General features: G+C 42.5%; 1 protein-coding gene across 2 annotated transcripts in view; it reads left to right on the top strand.

Annotated features, from left to right (window-relative positions):
* KCNJ16 (potassium inwardly rectifying channel subfamily J member 16) overlaps window positions 1–8,374 on the top strand; it is a 34,737-nt gene extending 26,363 nt beyond the window's left edge. For both annotated transcript variants that reach the window (XM_082774850.1, XM_082774851.1), the window contains exon 2: window positions 3,834–8,374. In XM_082774850.1, the coding sequence (XP_082630976.1) occupies window positions 3,910–5,199 (1,290 nt within the window). In that variant the 5' untranslated portion in view covers window positions 3,834–3,909 and the 3' untranslated portion in view covers window positions 5,200–8,374. The remainder of the gene's footprint in view (window positions 1–3,833) is intronic.
* The last annotated feature ends 10,895 nt before the right edge of the window (window positions 8,375–19,269 follow it).

Genomic DNA, 19,269 nt, shown 5'->3' with positions numbered 1-19,269 from the left:
AATACATGCTGATTTTCTGAACTCTGAGACCAATAAGTATAGAAAAACTTCTGAACCTTCTCTAGCATTTACTCTAATGAAATTTTTGAGATTTCTCTATTTCTGTCTTCATTTTATCCTGTACAGTTTCACTGCTCTGTTTTTACCTCTGATAAGTTTGTATTTTGGGGAAAATATGCTTATAAAGATGGTTACCAAAACTGCTTTAAATTTCAACATGCTTCCTCCTCTGAACAACAGAATAGTATGCAAGAGGAGGCTTAAGATGTGTATAAACATGCCCAGAAACAAAAGAAAGAAAAAAACCAAACCACACACACACTCCAAAAAAAAAAAAAAAAAAAAAAAAAAAAGAACAGAAAGTAAAAGCAAGACAAAAAAAAAGGGCAAGGGTTTGTGATTGTAAGAGGAAGGTGAAAACACTTCCTGGCAACATCTGAGAATCATTTGCAGCAACTGATCCATGAGCGTTAGTGAGCAGAGAATGTTTTTAAATCCTCCCCCATACCCTTTGTTAATCTTTACCAGGTAGTAGGACCTTTAATATGATTCATACGGGTTTCTTGGGATGTGTAAAATATTTTGTCCATTTTGAAAAACTAAGAGTTTTGAAACGGCTCCAAGATTTAGGTTCATAAGTCTGGTTACAAGTCTGTGGTCTTCTCCCCTTTAAAATTTGGTAATAATAATAGTCTTCAGACGGCTCTGTGAAAGGCAGCATGTCTCAGTAGAGTGAGCAATGAACATCTGGCTCCACAGCCTCACTGCTTCTCATTTGAAGTAGGAAAATCACGTGCCTTTTTAAAAGTGTCCCCATGAATGAAGTACTGATCGTAATACAAGCTTACATAATTCAGAAACATTGAAGGATGTTTTTTTAAACTTAATGTTCTGAGCAACATTAGACAATATAAAAGAGTTATTAATTATGATGCATGATTATTATTGCACTCAGGAGACTCTAAGAGGTAGCCTGGAAAAGTTAAGATTTGGCTCACCTTTAAGCACACCCAAAATACTGGGCAACATTTGTAGATGTTTTTGAGTGACTGAGGAGGCTATTTCCTAAGACTTTCAAGCACATTTGGGATTTTAGGTCATTTGGGGCACGTCTCCACTGTGTAATGCCAAATGGCTCTGAGCAAGCCAATTTTCGACACGACGGAGAAAGATTAACTCAGATCCTGAGAGCAATATATGTGGTAGTTTTCCTCTGCACCGATTCTGTTCCACTCCATCCAGCTCCAGGGCTAGCTTATTTGGTCCTGTTTTAAAAGGCTTAGCATCACATCCCTGGGTTATTATAGATATACTCTTAACTGTTTTACAAAATCCAGTCCAGCATCTAACTGCACAGCTTCATTTGCACTAGTCAAGTCCCCATCACAGACACTCACCAGATTATATGTTACTGCAACCTGTACTTAGGAGACACCCTAAGTGGGGTCAGAGTTCCTGATGCAAAAGTGCTCTCCAATGTGTCACAGACTGCCATAAAAATCAGAATGGACTTTTCCACATAGCTGTATGTGTGACAGTCTCTCATTGTTGCCAGCACCAGCAAAATTTGAAGATGGTGCCAGCAAAATACCACTTTTAAAATATGATTATTTGCTGATGGCAACAGCAGATGGTGGAATCAACTCAGTAGCCTTTTTTTTTTTTTTTTTTTTTTTTTTTTTTTTTTGTGAACTGGTTAGTCTGTTTTAGAGTCCCAAGGTGTTTGTGAGTATTTTCAAGGAACTCTATTTTGAATCAGTTAATAAGAAAAACAGTATAACCCTAAGTATGTTTTTTGTTTAAGATTATATTGGCTCCTGATTACAATTTACTTCATTTTCACACCTCACATTATGAGGTTCTTAAAAAAATAAATCAACAGTTTCCAGTTTTTGTTTGTTGTTAAATATGACTTATAAAATGTTAGGTCAAGAGTCGTCAATGGACTAGGCTACAGTGTTTGTTTAAAGCTATGAGTAAAGCAAGTCATATGAATGTTTCCAAAGACTGTATTCCAAGAAGTATTTTTGGAAACATTAATGTTGTGTTTTTTAATGAAGGCCACATTCTGAGGCTACGACACCATATGTCACATTCATTTCTGTGCTGAAAAAAAAAAAAAAAGAAAGAAAGAAAGAAAGAAAGAAAGAAAGAAAGAAAGAAAGAAAGAAAGAAAGAAAGAAAGAAAGAAAGAAAGAAAAAAGAAAAGAAAAAAGAAATGGAAACTATGTTTGGCTTTTAAGTGTTTCTGGAATAGTGTCTTTGCATGCTTGTCATTGTTCCTTGGATGGGAGAAGAGTTCTAGGTCTGTTAATCTAGTCCATCCAATATATATTACACTCCGTGGGCCTGACTCTCTTCTGCCTTAAACTGTGTGCAGTCATTTATACCGAAGCAAAATGAATGAAGAGCTGAGAAAAAAGACTACCACTGGGAAACATTTTTGTAAATTCATTTTCCATGAATATGTTGGCTTCATTGTAAACCTACATCTGAACTTTTGTCAGAAAAAAACAGCTTAAAAATGGGAAAAGTACTTGCCATTTTTCCATTGAAAGCTTACAATTTTGGAGAATAATGACAGCTTTTCCTCAAAAAAAAAAATGCCTTTTTTTTTTTTTTTCCAAAAATATTAGTTAAAAACTAGACTTTTGGCAAAAATTTTGAATTGCTTTAGCTATATACTCTATCACTTCTGATTTTTCAGTGTTTTCTGTGTTAGGGGTTGGGATATAGTAGAATGAGTTGGAGACCTGTAGGAAAAGGCATTTACTTTTCTCTGTGCTGTATCCTACAAATAATTCGTAAGCATCCTGTATCTGGTTACTTCAGCTAAGTCTTTGCTTTTGTATTGGATTTCAATTGATGAGGTCTCAGTTTCTAACATAAGTTCTTATTATTAGTCACTAAACATACAGCCAAGCACTTCATACTGCTGAAGTTCATATGGTTGCAATCTGCAAATACACCCATTATTTTCTCTGATCTGACAGAGGAATCTCCTAATTCACATCACTTCCTAAACTTGTGTTATCCACAAATTTTATTAGCATACTGCATGTTTGTTTCAAATTCATTAATAAAAATGTAAATACTTTCTGCCAGATTGATTTTTTTTGTTTTGTTTTGTTTTAAGGAATTATTTGTGAGGATTTCCAGGACCTCAGAGAGGTTTCTTTTTCATTTGAAATGTAAATACTTTTCTACAAATTGAACAAATATGTCTCTGAAGCACTAGCTCAATAAAATTCAATTCCATGACCAGGTTTTTCTGGGCAATACTCAAATGCAAGTAATGATGAATGACTGTGTGATCAATACATTTTCTGGTGAAAACACATTAGCACTGAATTCGTCTCTCCATGCCACTGAAGTCTCATGGATAAATGAGGGTGTTTTCCTAGGCACTTCTTCAAATGGAGGAAAACAAACAGACATGCAACAAACAGGAACAATTGACTACCTCAAACATTTGGCTAACTTTAAGAGAGCTCATGCCATTCTTGTGAGTGTTTGTGAAAGCCCATACCAATTTGAATCCTTCTTCACCAGAGTATTAGAAGAGATACTCACAGCGGGGTCCCCACAAAGGTTTTTGGTTTCTGTTTTTATCTAGGTAACAAATTTTAAGATTGATATGGACGTTTCTAGCTTGTTGATTTTCTAGCTGAATTTCTAAGTTTTTGGGCTATGTTGTGTAATGAATGTCACGGTCTGTACTCTTCAGAAAATTGCTCATGATGGCCACAGAGTGTGTATATTTCGTTTTGGTTTTACAGAGCTCTGGCATACAAAATTAAAAACAAAAATAAACTTTTTCTTTTATTTCATAGATTCCCAATGAACAAAGAAAACAAATAGCCCCTGGGACCACAAGTGTGTTCTGTAAACTGATGCTACGAGGCAGACATGAGAAAGATGACTGAACAGAGTGGTTGCTATAGGCCTGTAAACATACAGGGAAATAAGATCAGTTACAAAGGGTCTTGTAAAGACAGCCCTGAAACGGGGGCGAAAAGACTGCAGAAGCGATTTCTTCACAAAGATGGCAGCTGCAATGTGTACTTCAAACACATCTTTGGGGAATGGGAGAGCTACGTAGTGGACATATTTACTACACTGGTGGACATCAAGTGGCGCCATATGTTTGTGATATTCTCGCTGTCCTATGTTCTTTCGTGGCTGTTCTTTGGACTGGTTTTCTGGCTGATAGCAATCCAACACGGAGATTTATTCAATGACGAAGAAGTAACGCCCTGTGTCGCAAACGTCCGTAGCTTCACAGGAGCATTCCTGTTCTCCCTGGAAACCCAGACGACCATTGGGTATGGTTACCGCTGTGTTACGGAGGAGTGCTCTGTCGCGATCCTTATGGTTATCCTGCAGTCTGTACTGAGCTGCATTATCGACACCTTCATAATTGGAGCAGCCTTGGCTAAAATGGCCACAGCGCGAAAAAGAGCTCAGACCATTCGTTTCAGCTACTATGCTGTCGTGGGCTTACGGGATGACAAATTTTGCCTGATGTGGCGCATTGGTGATTTCCGACCAAACCACATGGTTGAGGGCTCAGTACGAGCTCAGCTGCTGCGCTACAAGGAAGACAAGGAAGGGAGAATGACGATGGAGTACAAGGACTTGAAGCTGCTGAATGACCAGATCATACTCGTTACACCAGTGACAGTAGTACATGAAATCAATAGTGATAGCCCCTTGTATGGTCTGGACCGGAAAGCTTTGGCCAAGGACAACTTTGAAATCTTGGTCACATTTGTCTACACAGGTGATTCAACAGGAACTTCCCATCAGTCCCGAAGCTCATACGTGCCCAGAGAGATTCTTTGGGGCTATAGGTTTAATGATGTCTTACACGTAAAGAAAAAATACTATAAAGTGGATTGCCTACAGTTTGAAGAAACCACAGAAGTTTATGCTCCTCACTGCAGTGCCATGCAACTGGATCGGAAAGAGCAAGAATGGAACCGAACAGAGAAGACATTGGAAAAAGCAGCAGAGACATCAGCACTGGAGATCAAGTCACTTAGTACAAACCAGAAGTCATTTAATGCAGTTGCCCTCATCACCAGCTGTGAAGATCCAGAAGACCCAGTGACAACTGTCTGTCAGCCTTCTGGAGAGGTTTCTTATCAGAAAGCAGCTGTGACCTTAAGTAGACTGTCACTGGAATCACAAATCTAGATTTCCACTGCAATTAAAAACACTTCCAACAACTTCTACCAGCACAGCTTTTAGAATATAAACAATGAACTCATATGCACAACTATTTACATTATAAACCTCGTTCTGACAGCATGCCTACATTACAACACAGTGCTGAGCTTCACAATGGTTAGCGGGGGTATCAGTAACAGATTAGTACTGGCACAAGAAAGCAGCTTACATTTGGGTTGACTAGACAGCTACTGTACTTGAGCAAACTTAGTCTAAACTTTATTACCCTGCAGGGACCAATGTTGGAGATGCCCAGAGATAGAAAATGATCCAGGCAGAGAACAAGAACAAGGAAGCTTGCCCTCTGGGTCAGGTTTTTTAATACTGCCTGATTTATTTGGAAGGCCAGTTCCCAATACCTCCAGAAGGCTCTGAAATGCCCCCACCATCACAGCAAATGATTGCTTGTGTGCCAGCTGCACCTCTCTAGCGGTTCAAATGAAACCCCGGTCTTGAGGTTACATTGGTGAGTCTGAGGGGCTGTTCTTTGCAGGAGGGAGCAAACTGGCAAGAATAACTGAACCCAGTGCTACTGGGTAGCTTCGGAAACCTGCTGACACCCTGCCCAGGGCTGTGAGTGGGATTTCTCATTTCCTTGTCGTGAGCCATTCCCAGAAATGCCACTCCCTCAGCAGTTTGAGGTATGCAGTGCGTCAGCTGGCTTGGTGCTGCGTGGAGATTTTGTTATGTGGCTCTGATGGCTAGGAGGGTTGGCCAAACTGGCTCATCTGCACCATTCAGAAACCAAAATGGGACCTCAAGTTTGAAACCAAAATCACCAAAATCATATTAAGCCTTGGAGAAAAGATCACCCTGTTTTTAGAGTGAGCTTAGCAATTTTTATTTTTATTTTTAATCTAAATGTCTTTTCATTTCAGAATGTCAGCTTTGCTTTTCGTTTTAGTCTATTATGCTTCTTTAAAAGGAAAAGGATCAATCTGGAGACCAAACAGCATAATTTTGTCAAAATGAAATATTTTTATTCTTCTGAAATGACTGTAAAAATGATCCTTTACAGAGAAATTCTACATACTCAGCTGTCAGCTCAATTTGGAAAAACAGGGAAAATGTCAATGTTTTGAAGTTGCCTGTGACATGGAATTTCCATGCTCTGCACATCGCTGTCATTATCTCATCATGTTCCCCCCCCCCCCCCCCCCAATGATTACAGTTAATTTGCATCATGTTTAATTATCACGCTAACCTAAAAATATTTATCTCTGAATTTGTGGTTGCCTTAAATGAAATTTATCTCACCTGACCTCAGCCAGCAAGAAGTGTCAAGGCTGGTCAAGGCTCTCAGTGACTGCTGTAACTTTTTCTCTGTCTTCACAGGGGAGTTCATCCCATCCTAATCTGCGTGTTTAGGGAGCTGAAGGCAATAGGATGGTCTTATCCTGGAACTGCTCATCCCTCTCTGCTTATTGTTGAAGGAGATGACTGTTTCTGAAATGCTGGCTAACATTAAGCTGCTAAAATTAGGTCTGACGAGTCATTCACATCATGCTGACTAATTCAAAGTTTTTATGAGCTAATCACATTTAATGAAAAGAAAACCAGCATGCTGATTGTTTTATTTTTCTTTTGTGAAACTTACTGCATATAGTAGTATCACTGCATTATTTTAATGTATCTTGCATTTCTCTTTTTTTTGCTAGCACTTGTGTTCTGGATCCTATGTGATCCCTTTAGATAAAACCAAATATATTAACAAGCCTGAGGGGAGGTAGCTATTCCTAAGCTCATTAATTAGCCTATTTTATATGCTGAATCATCACCACCATCAGTCCATAACTGCAGTAGAAAACATCTCATTGTATCCTAGATTTGAGCACCAGCAAGCATTGGGGAAATAGTCTAAAAATGGGAAGAAATTCAGTGGGAAAATGTGTAAGGTTCTCAGTATTTATATGGTATTGCAAAAATACCATCCAGGTTGTATAAAATAGAATATAGCCATTGAGACATGTGAAGTCATCCTTCCACACTCTGTCTTTGAAAGCTCTTGGCTGGGTACTTGATTCAATGTTGGGCACTGCACTTTGGGAAAGACATGGAAAAAATGAATCCAGAGATACTGAAAATATATCAGTAAGGAAGTAGGGAAATAATCGAAGGGCTTTCAGTCCAAAGAAGACAGAAGAGAATTAGGAAAAAGAGTTCTCAAACATTGCAAATCAAGAGAGAGGGATGATCTGTTCTCTTTATCTGGTGGGTAGGACAGGAGGACATGGGCTTAAACTGAAGCCAAAGAGTTTGAAGTTAGACATTAGTAGAAACCATCTTAAAGAAGGCAAAGCACAGGACAGATCTGTGGGGTGTATAATTTTGGTACTGGTGCCTCTCAGGAGTTTGTTAGGTGGCTGTCAGGAGTGATACAGAATGGTCAGGTTTGCCTTGAACTTTCAAACCCTGTTTTTGTACGACCCTATGATTTTCAGAAAAAGGGAATGTTTAATATGAAGTCTGCATAACTAGGTCACTTTACAAGTACTTACACATGTGTGAGTATTTGCTTAATTACATAGGTAAAGCTACTCAGAGATCTGAGATATTACTGAGATATGTAACCAGAATTCCCAAAGTATCTTCAAAAGGTACACATTTCAGGTGCTGCTCATAAAGGTAGTTTCCCTTATTAAGCTGTGAATATCAGCTGCCTTTCTCTCTCCCAGTTATGTACCGTGTGAGCCTCTTGCGGTGAAGAAAATTCTTTCCTTGGAATGACTTTCCTGTAAGTGAAAGTACCAGGAGTCTGATTTAGCATTTGGTCACATGCTTCTTGGTATAGATAGATAGAAATACGTGCGTATGTATAGTAATGTATGCTTTGGCATATAAGTCAACCACTAACTGATGAGGGTCAGGAAGAAACTTTTCTCCTGGGCATGTTAATTCATAACAGGCTACGATACAGTTTCTTCTACTTTTATCTGCAGCATCTGATACCAGCCCGTGCTGGAGACAGGATACTATTTGAACCACTGGTCTCAACCCGTCTGGCTTTTTCTGGGTTTCTCTATTTGATATTTTAATTTCATTTATCAGAGTATAAAAACTATGTGTTATAATATATAGTAAAGCATGCATTGCATTTTTATGAATAAAGACACAGAAATAAAGAACATGCCTCTGCCACACACCTTGTGAGAGCACATTTTACTTCTCTTCCATTCAGTCACTGTTTTAAGTTTCTGTATCTTATGCGCTAAGAGGCAATGGAAAAAATTATAAGGCACAGAGTAGTCTTTTAACTTTAAAAGATGCCAAATCATGAGCAAACTCACAAAGTTGTAAGTACATTCTGTTGCAGCTTCTTAATATGAGCTCTGATGAATGGGGGCTCAAGACATCACAGCTTGCTGTTAGGTGTGAGCTCACAAAGCCCCTCTCGCAGATGTACACACACCCATGGCAGCCGGGTTCCGAGCTTGCAAGCTAACCGGCAATTTCCTCACCTGATGATGGATCTTTGACAGCACCAGCTGGGTGAGATGGGAATGAGGTGTGCAAGGCAGAGCCCACCACACAAAGCCCCTGTATCTGGCACTTGGGCAGGGCCAGCCCACCTTGCCCAGGAGCGGGCCTAGAAGGGACACTTAATGTATGCTGGTGAACAGCAGTTTTGAGCAAGTAGGAGGAAGAACCTTCCTCATCTATCTGCTATTTCTAGGTGAGGATGTATTCCAAGGATTTTTTGTTTGGTTTTCTTTTTATTCATCCCCATTGCAGAGCTGAGCAAGGTCAAAAGGCAAAAAAAAAAAAAAAAAAAAAAAAAGGCATGCAAGCCTCTCAGAAACCCATCAAAAGTAGTAACACACGTATCATCACAGCAGCAAAACAACCTAACCCCTGACCCACCCCAAGGCAAGGTGCTGGGTGAGCTGGGTGCTGAGGTGAGGTACGAGCACCCTCCTGCGTGCCCAGGGCTCTGCATATACTCCATGCATCTTCAGCAGCAAGGCAATGCGTTGTGTGGAAGCTCAGTGGCTGCTTCCCAGCCACCCAGGGCAGCAATTGGCTTTTCTTTCCGTAGCTGGAAGTAGTTCACTCTGTTCTTGTCTTCTCCACAAAATTTACCAGATGAAGCAAAATTGTAACAACAAAGAGAAAACGCAAACCAGTTTGCATTGGACTCCTGTATCGTGATTATAGCTGCATCTCAGTTATTTTCTTTTGGAGAGTAAGAGTATTGTTCTGGGTCAAGATTAGTTTATGTCAAAGGGAATATAATAAGAGATTATTATATAATTTATTTTTCCAGATTTGCCTACCACCATTCATTAAGGCAGCTGGCATTTCCTTCCCCATTATCATGTATCATTATCATGTATCATTTAGTGCATATTTTATGTGAGGCTGATTTTCAGATGTGGGACATAATACATATCCCTTTGTTTATCCCTTGTTTCTCAAACACTGTGCAGGAGGTCTGACTCCAGCTGCCCATCTAAGAAGAAGTGTCACATTTACACGGTTACTCGCAGTTCAGGAAATAACAGGTACCAGTGCTTGTGTGGGAAGAAAAATTTGTTTGTAAGCTTTTTTTAGCTCTTAAATCTTTGCTGGTTTTGAACTGGGAACCTGCAAACAGGAAGAGTTGGTGTCTGCAGCCAGCCTCAGAGGCCTGTGTGGGGAGGCGACTGACAGCACCTTTGGTTCCAGGTTCCAGAGGGAGCACGGCAGAAGCAAATATAAATGAAAAAAACGAACATTCAGGGGTTAGGCTGGGCTGAAAAATGTGTGTCCACGTTTTCGTGGGGCCTAAAATCACAACACCGGGGCAACTTTGTGAATTTAAACCGTTTATTGGGGTCAGTCCAAAGGGCTGAGGGGACAACTAAGGGGAAATCAGACAGACATCACGGGAGGGGGAAACGAAAACTGGATAACTCCTTCTTGACCTCCTGTTGCTCCCTAGAAAGCTAGGCTTTGTTGGCAGCCGTCATATCGCCTCCCATCAGCCAGCACAGGCTTCACGCTCTGCTTCCCTCGGTACACAAACGGGGTGCCAGAAGGGCCCAGGAGCTGCAGGGCCCAGGCTCTGGGACGAAGTTCTGGGGGGTTCTGCGCCCCTACTCGGCCGGCTCCGGGCTCGTAGCCCCCGGCCCAGCACCCAGGGCCCAGGGCCCGGCGCCCACCTGCGCCCGGAGCCGCCCGGCCCCGCTCCCGCCGCGGCTCCGGCCGGGGCCCTCGGGCGCCACCTGCTGGGGGCCCGCGGAGCCGCCGCCGCCGGGGCCCCCCCGGTCCCTTCCCGGCCCCCTCCGGGGCCTCGCCTCAGCGGCTGGAGCCGGGGGGCAGGAGCTCGGCGGGGTCCAGGCGTTCAGCCGCAGCCTGACCCTGGGGATCTGCCTCAGGGGGCCGCTTTTCGGTGCTGCCGAGGCAGCTGGAGTGGAAACGGTTCGGGTGTGCTGTCCCCAGTGGGGTCCCGGCTGTTCCTAAAGGGTGTGAGGAAAGGTGGCGTTACCCTGTTGTCAGCCAGCCCCTGGTACTGCCCGACCATCCTAGGGAAGCCTGGAACAGGACTTTAGAGCTTCCCGAAGCTGCCCTGTGAGGCTCAGTAGAGTAAATCCAACTCAGAAAGTAAACGGTTTTGGTACAAAAACTGATACGACATGTGCTCCGTCCGGCTGATTTATTCTATATCATTCCTCTTTATATATAGAAGCAAAAGCTGAGAGGTTGCTTGATTTGCCAGCTTAGGTATATATAGCCAGTCAAAACTGGCCATGCTCCACTAGGAACTTTTCAAATAGGGCAATGATCTATTTGTGGCCAAAGATACTTACTTCAAGAGGTATCAGTGACAAGAAGCAAAGAGCTGCTTGTTTGTTTGGACCAGGGAACGTGTGTGCGTGTAGAAAGGCAACGCTACGTTTATTATGCAAAGCTACACACAGAAGGACTCCAAAATAGAAATGCCTTAATAATTATCTCATATTCAGTGCCATGTCCACTTCTGAACGCACATTTTCCATTGAACAGCTTCGTGCGTTCTCTCACGCATGGGAGTAGCTCCAATTAAACATCTGCTGAACCATCTATATCATCATTCTCCTTCACATCCTTTCTTCAAACCCTCCTTCGCAGCAGCGTGTGTAGGAAGCTCCACAACTGTCAGGCAGCTGGTCCGCTGCGACTACTGGGCATTGTGTTTATTCCTTGTGTTTCCCCATCTTTGATCACAGGGTGTCTCTCAGACTTGCCTGACAGGGCAGGAACTATTTTTGGTCTGATGTTCATTCGGCACGATTCCTGCTTAGCCCAGGTGCCAAAATGAGCTGACAGCCTGTATGTGACCATCGCACAAAACAGCAGTAGAGAGGAGACAGCCCCAAAGCCTCCCCGGTACCGCCGCTGCGTGCTGTGCCTCAGGGCAATGTCTGTACTGGGTGTCCAGCACACTGTCTGGGTGGAGTTGCCTTTTGGGTGTGTTGTTAATTTTTCAAATTTTGACCGATAAGTGTTTCATTGTGATAGGCATGCCCTAAGTGGGGTGTGAAAAATAAGGCTTATGGATAAATGGGTAGGTCCCATTTCAGATCGTCAAATAGAAATCAGAAAAGACCCTAGTGAATGTACTCTAGGGAGAAGCTTCCTTGCCCACCCAGGTCAAGGGCCTTACTCATGTTGAGTAAAGCTGACCCCACCAATTTCAATAGCACACTTTCCAGAGGGACCTGTGGTGGGATGTGAGTAGAGAAAAAAAATCTGGTAACCTTATTGCAGTTGTTGCATTAGTCATTGCATATACTGATTAAAACCTCTTCTATTCAGTGATCTCATTTTCCACAGACAAAAAATTCACCTTTCCCTTGTCATTTCTTTCATTTATGAAGGTATGGCACAGCGTCATTCCTGAAGTGGCAGCCACTCCTTTTGGAGGGCCAAATACCCATGCCTTACTGGGTCCTCTTTCCCTTTCCTCCCATTTTATCCTTCTTTTTGGAGAAGTACCAGGTGAAAACATCAAATATAGTCCTTCGCCATCCCATTTTAGCTGAATCCCCCATGAGGCATAAGCCCTGCACAGCTTTACACACCAGAAGCTGTCTCCCCACACCCTCCAGCAAATCTATGGCTGTTGGTACAAAGACCAAGCCCCACAGACTTCCCTTGGTATGGTCCGTACCAAAGATGCAGAGGGATGATTTTGGAAATGCTGGCATTGGCAATGCTCAGGAAGTTAGGTGCAAAGCTCTAGCAGGTAAAAGCAGAATTGCATGTTGAGTGCATATGTCTACACATGTGGATGCGGGACTGAAACAACTCCCATCACTTTCCTTACATTTGCCTTAATAAGTGGGACAGCGCCTGCCAATTCCATCTCAAGTTTCGTCCCTCTGAAATATGTGCACTTTCACCAGCTGTGTATTTGGCCCAGGGTAATTACTATAGTGCTAATTTTACCAGAGATGATGAAAGCGCTGGAACAGCCTAACCATATAAAGGGAGGAGATACATACAGCTGATCCAGTATTCTGGATCCTTTTTTGAGCAAAGGAAGTCATGACTTTGACTTGTAGATTTGTTCCTTAGGGAGGCTTCTTCTTACAGAGCTAGCTGAAACCCAACTGAGGTTAGAAAAGAGCAAGGTCAGGGATACTTGTGTGCTGGAAAATAAAAAGCACTGAGCGCTGAAGTGTTGCCTTGTAGTAAATTACCTTATACGGATTAAATTACTCAAATAGATCTGCTTCTTTTCTTTTCTCTCCTGTGAGAGAAGCCACTTCCAGACACCAAAAGCACAAAGATGCTTGAAAGTCTTCTATTTCTCTCTGGACCTTCCAAAAAGATTCAAAGTCAATTGAAATTTCTAATGAGGACTCAGAACAGATATTTACTCTATCCAAACCAGTTCAGCTTGAAAAAATTACAGTATGGTCAGAGGAAAAGCAATTTGCCAGAGCTTGAAGAGTGTGAATAATGCAAAGCAAACAGCTCTCTGCAGTGTTCACTTATGTTTTCAGACCTGCTCACCTTTATTGTGCACCCACCCTGGCTTTACCTGGCAGTGCTGGTGGCCAGAACCAGGGGTGGTGAATAATGAGAGCTGAGCTGGTGGGTGATTTCTAACTTCTGAAAATTTGGAGGATTTTTTTTTTTTTTTTTAACATAGCACACAGGAATGATTGGCGCTGTTGGCACTCGATCCTAAGCACCGGAGCCATCCCATTAGCAAGGATGAACAAAGCCATCCCGTTGTGCCCGGCTCTGCTCTATTTTGCAAAGGTTTTTATGTCACCTTTTCTGTCAGAGAGCACAAGCACCTTCCAGTACTGTAACAAGCGACATGACGAGCCTCTGTTCATTCTCTTTATCTCTTTGTCTCTCTGGCTGCCTCTCTCACTCTTTACTCTTTGCAACTGATTGCCTCGACATGTGATTTCTGGCCTTTTTCAAACCAAGATAGTCAGAACTTGAGTGCAGAGCATTCCCTCTGCCCGAGCCCTTACCGGTGGCCTCGGTAGGCAGTCAGCTCTGAAGTTAAGCGTGTGATTAGGTCAAAGCGAAATACGGATCTAAGTGCTACTCTGAATAAAGGCGGTTTCTGTCTCAGGACTCAGCAAAAGAACATGGCCTTCCTGTAATCAGACCATCTTTTTGTGAGCCGAGGTCTGACAGTGTGTTTCTGTGGATTGCTTTATGCCTCCAACAAGCTGACTTGTGCCAGCCTGGCCCCCCTATGCCCCTTACTCTCTGCAGAACCCATTCCCGTGGGAAGAGCAAGCAGAGGCCCAGGAAACCTCTGGAGTCCCAGGGCCTGCAATGCCAGCAGCAGGCCATGGTGTCACCGTGGGCTGCAGCAACTTCGACATTTCATGAATTTCTGTACTGATTTTTTAATACTTGATGAGAAATGGCACAATCCTTTTCCCTCCAGTCTCTGTCACAAGGTTGCTTAATAAGGTTTGGGCATTAGCTCAAATAATATTAGAGGATCAAAGCCAACTTTTGAAGTATTAGGGAGATTACAAAGAAGTGCATGGCTCATTCCTTCTCAGGCACAACATCTACTAGCACAAAACTGGGGGGAGCCTCCTTCTGGGGCCATCCTTTCCAAGGGCCAAAGCAGCACAGGACATGCAGTTCGGCCCAAAATTTAATTCAGGATGCCCAGAAGTGGGTGGGGAATCCTCCCTCCCTCTGCGTCTGCACAAGCGAAAGGCAAAATTTAGCCTGGAGGCACAAAATGACATCAGAAAAGCAAATAAGCAGCGCAAGATTACGATAGGAAAAGAAAGGAAGCAGTGGCATTTTCTTGCCGAAGATTATTTCCTCTCTGACGACAGATTTTTCAAATGACAGAGGTGTTTTAGTGGGTGGGCCTTGAAGGCCCGGTCCAAATAATCAGTCAAAAACAATATCAGGAAGCTTAACCAACAATCTGAGCTTGGTATGGCTTTACTCATCTGTTCAATTTTAGTTCTGAGGGAAATTTAGGAAGGTGCCAGCTGATTTAATTCGTCTACCTCCTTCCCAGCCATGCGGGAGTTCTGAGTGAGGCTGGGCAGCCATTTTGTGCCAGCGATCCACTCCCCTGATTGCCCTGGCTGCGCAGCTCCCGGCCAGGCTCTCCAGCAAGGAAGAAAAGATGCCGAGACCATGGCTGTGAGAGGTCCTGGGGCCTTTGTGGGTGCCGCTGTGGAGCCGAAGAGGGAATTGCTGTGCCCGGTTGGAGGTGACATGCTTTGGAACAGCCGGCCCAGTCACCCGGTCTCCTATCAGGGAGTAGTATGCACCACGGCCATCAAGATGGAGTTCCGCATGTGATGTAAATAGGCACAGTGCTGGCTCCTCAGGAAATTCAAGCTTGTTTTCTACTGTATTCTGTATTTTTCCTTCCACAATGGCCAATGATCTAACTCTCTGTTTTCAGCAAAGTTTATTTGCTTTCCGGCAGAGAAAATAAACTCTGATGTTGTCATTTACCGTGTGGCCACGCAGTCCAGGCCAATTCTGACGGTCTGGTACAAACCAGTGGAAAAAACTGAGGACATTTTTATCTAAGCTAATATAATAGACTAAAAAATCTAAGAAAGTTAGGAGAGCAGTAATTAATTCACAGGGTTTGTGTTTAATTAACACAAACCAGGTGCCTCTGAGTTTATCAACGCACAGTTTTCACTAGAGTGGCTACAGTGATTGGCAGTAAAATACAGTGATAGATAATAAAAAGACCATCAACAGAAATACAATATGCATATTGCAATGCAGGGAAGCCATGTAGGATTTTAACAGAGGTAATCTCTGTCACTTCTAGATCTTGAATCCCACTTATTTCACATCATCTTTCCTTCAGGAACTGCGAGGCATCACCTGAGAAAGTGAAGGCTGAATCACTTAGGTAAACCAACTTGTGTAATACAAATAGGTTGGCAGGACAGTTGCAGAAATACTTTGTGTTAATTTTGCTTAGAAAAGATGAAAAATTTCCATCTCTTCCCATTGGAAATTTCCCCCATTTCCACCTACAGTGGCACACACACAGTGACAAAGGCCAAATCAGATCTCTACTTCATCCCTTCTCTTACAGCAGTGCTGGAATTAAGAAAAACACGGGCCGGTAGCATTGCCCCTTGCTTGTCTTGCACAGAACACCTAAAAGTAAGCTCCCTCTGTGCTTGCTTAGCGCTCCGCTGCTGTGCCAGAAGGGTTGGTGGGCAAGATGCTGCAGGAGCAGAGAAGCGGACCAGAAACACATCTTCACATGCAGCTCTCTCCCCACCCTCACACCTTGGCTAACAGCCATTTGCAAGGATCAACTCATCAGACTCAGAACTTCCAGGGAAAGAGGTTTAAGTTTTGTTCCTGCGTCTCTGAGCTCAGAGGGCTCTGCAGGTGAACGTTTGAAAGGTGGCCAAGCACGACATGGGCTCCCGAGCGAGTAGGTGGCTTGACTGGTTCTATCCCACAGCAGGGTACGCATTGAAAACCCTGTGAATACCTGCTCCCTTGATAGCCCTCCTGCGTCCATACAGTATTCACATAACTAAAAATTTGCAAGCCAGAGAAATACAAAGATATTCTTACCCTGTTCTGTTCAGCTGAGCGTGAGCCTATCCTGATTTTAGAAAATCTGGCAGGCCAGTAACACTAAACAACTGAAGCTGTAAGGAAGAGAATGAAAGTGTAGTCACACAGTGTTGTATGTGTAAGTTGCTGGCTCTTAACCCTTTTCCTTCCAGGAATTGTCAGGTTCCCTATGTCAGCTCCATGGGCATGTTCTCACCACTCTGGCTAGTTTTATTAACCATTAACTCCCTTTCCCTTGAGATATCCAAAGAATGGGAACTATGGAAAATGATTACAGAGATTAATAGGAAAATATTAGCTTTGTTAATATACAAGTCTTTGGGCAGTTTTACCACTTATTCTAAGGTCATTCTCATTAATCTGAACGTATGTTCCCCATTGCCTTTGAGGACAAATTGCCATAGCTGACTGAGGGCTGGAGGAATTACAATAAACAACAAACAACATTGCCATGTCACAAATGATACTAGATGTCCCTCAACTTTACTGCATTTCCAAAAATAAAAAATAAAAAAAAATCCATAATCCTAAACTGTGAAAATAGATGACTAAATGGTTATACAAATGTCTTTCTAAAGCAAGTCTTCCAGAAAGTGAAGAACGTGAAAGGTATACATTAAATGGCAGATTTACATTCCCTAATCATTTTTAGGGTTTTTGACCCTGTAGTGGTAAGTGTCTTTTGAGACCTGGGAGATCTCCCCACACCTTGTGTCATCTGTGTCCCCTCACTCCCCTCTTTTTTAGCCATATCTTATTGTGTCTAAGAGTTTAACTGGAAATTAAAGATCCTTTAAAGTAGGCATCTTAATTCAGTGTGAATCAAACCACATGGAATATGGTGCTGGAAATAAGTTTTCCTTGGCAGAACTTCTTGGGTTGCTTTTGGATTTCTGGTTATATACAGTTACTGTTAGCTATGGATTACTGTTTGTAATTCATTATTTTGAGATTTCTTCACCTTGCTTCCCACATCCACCATCTGCAGTAGCAATGACTGAAAGCATTTACTTTAATATTTCAAAATATAGCCACCAGTTGGTGGTTTGACTTTACAATCAGACTGAATAAGACAGACTGAAATCTTCAGCAAAGATTTTGGACACACAGTATCTGGGAAAGAAAGAGAGAAAATGTGAATGGTGTGTGAATTCCGCTATTCTCGGTGATATAAAACAATTCAATTTCCTATGCCATATTTCACTCCTTCTATGAACAAGCACAGTATTATCCAGTATAACCATGTCACTGGCTGCACATCTGTATATCCTATTTGCTTGCAAGGTACAAAATATATTTATTTGCTCTCTCAAGTCTTATCGAACATGGAACTGACTACCTCTGGAATTTCCATTGGATTCACCCATTCCTTTTATTGCAAATGTGGCTTCATTTTTCCTTGGAGATCCCAGCATTAGATCTATAAAGATCCAGTTAATGTCTAAACCCCATGGGGTTGATGTGAATGGGGAAACCACCTTTTCCTGGTGATTTTTTTCCAGTTGACTTAATGGTTAGAGAAGAAAGGCTAATTTATGCCAGTTTACATGCATGGAAATGGTGAGACCAACAAAAAGCACAACACGTTATTTACAGCATTTCTTCTCATCTTGTGGAAACCGACTGCTTTGATTCTACCAGACCATGTTTTTCTTGCAAATACAATACAATCAAGCTATTTTCAGCTGGCAATAAAATCCTTGAGAACCAAAGCAGATTTGGCCACTTTAAGAGATGGAGACTAATGCAATCTGATAATTAGGTCATTTCACCGCCAAGACGGAAACACCAATTTAATAACATGCAGTAAGACAGGGGCGAGAGCCTCTGGGTCCCAGCTGGCAAGATCTGTGCCTGCAATACCACTCTCCAATTTGCTTCTGCAGGTCATCTGCAGATCTCTGCAAGACTGAGGGAGAGGGTGGCCGTGATGGCAAAGGTGAGAATGACGCTGGAAAACAGAAAATAAATGTATGAAGAGAAAAGCCTTTCCTTTCACTAATGTGAGAGGCTGAAAGATGTATGAGAAAAAGCATCCCACTATGCTACTGGCTCCTTTTCTTACACTTCCTACACTAGTTTGAAACATAAATATTCTGCTTTGCCAGAGCCCTTTCAATCCCTTGATGCCGTTTCTTCTGCAGATAGTGGATCTTGCCTTGAAAACTCTCAGACCATGACGATCTCCTGTAGCTCTTCTAATATTTCAGTAAGGAGGCTCTGTGTGGTGGCAGAAAGGTACTTCTCTAGCTAGACTACATCAAATGGGAAAACATTGAGAAAAGAAAAACAAACCCTCACTCACTCTTGAGGGTTAAGTTTTCAGCTGTCTCTCACCCTCTTTGTCCTGGCTTGTTGCAACAGGAAAGGGTTTTTTAGAAACCTTTCTTGTAACTTCAACTTCCCTGTTTGGGGAGTTTGGGAGTACTTCTCTTGCTGAAGCTCACGCAGACGAGAGACAGCTTTGTTACACTTCTTATAATCTGTGTAATAGATTAGAATCAATATTTCATTCTAAGAAGAGCTTTCTGGGCAGAGTTGCTTCAACTTTAAGAAAGCTATAAAATAGCCATGATGTTTATATTCTAGCCTTCTTCACTGTGAATGCTAAATGGCTTGGCCTGCAAGTCCGTTCTGCCGTGAATAAGACTTACTCATATCGGCAGATCCGGGCTCTCTGGGTCTCGTAGGTCAGTAGCCTTTATCAGTCAGTTTACATGAGTAAAGGCTGAGTAAGAGTCTGTAAGGTCAGGCTTTAATCAGTAACATCTTGCGGGTATTGTGCAGAGATTTGTTGAACCCACCCTCCAGCACGCTGCATGTATTGTCAGCAGAGCATTTCATAGCTATAGTGTATCACAGCACCTTGATTTCAGTTACGCTCAGATGAGCACACACCTCAAGGTGGATCAAGTCGTTGCTATTTTAGCTGTTCAGAGGATGCACACATACGTTGAGAGAAATTAGGGATTTTTTTTTCCTCTGGTGTGGTTACATGGA

Source organism: Aythya marila, assembly GCF_965140915.1.
Source record: "Aythya marila genome assembly, chromosome: 18".
Classification (NCBI taxonomy): domain Eukaryota; kingdom Metazoa; phylum Chordata; class Aves; order Anseriformes; family Anatidae; genus Aythya; species Aythya marila.
This window is presented reverse-complemented; position numbering and strand designations above follow the sequence as displayed.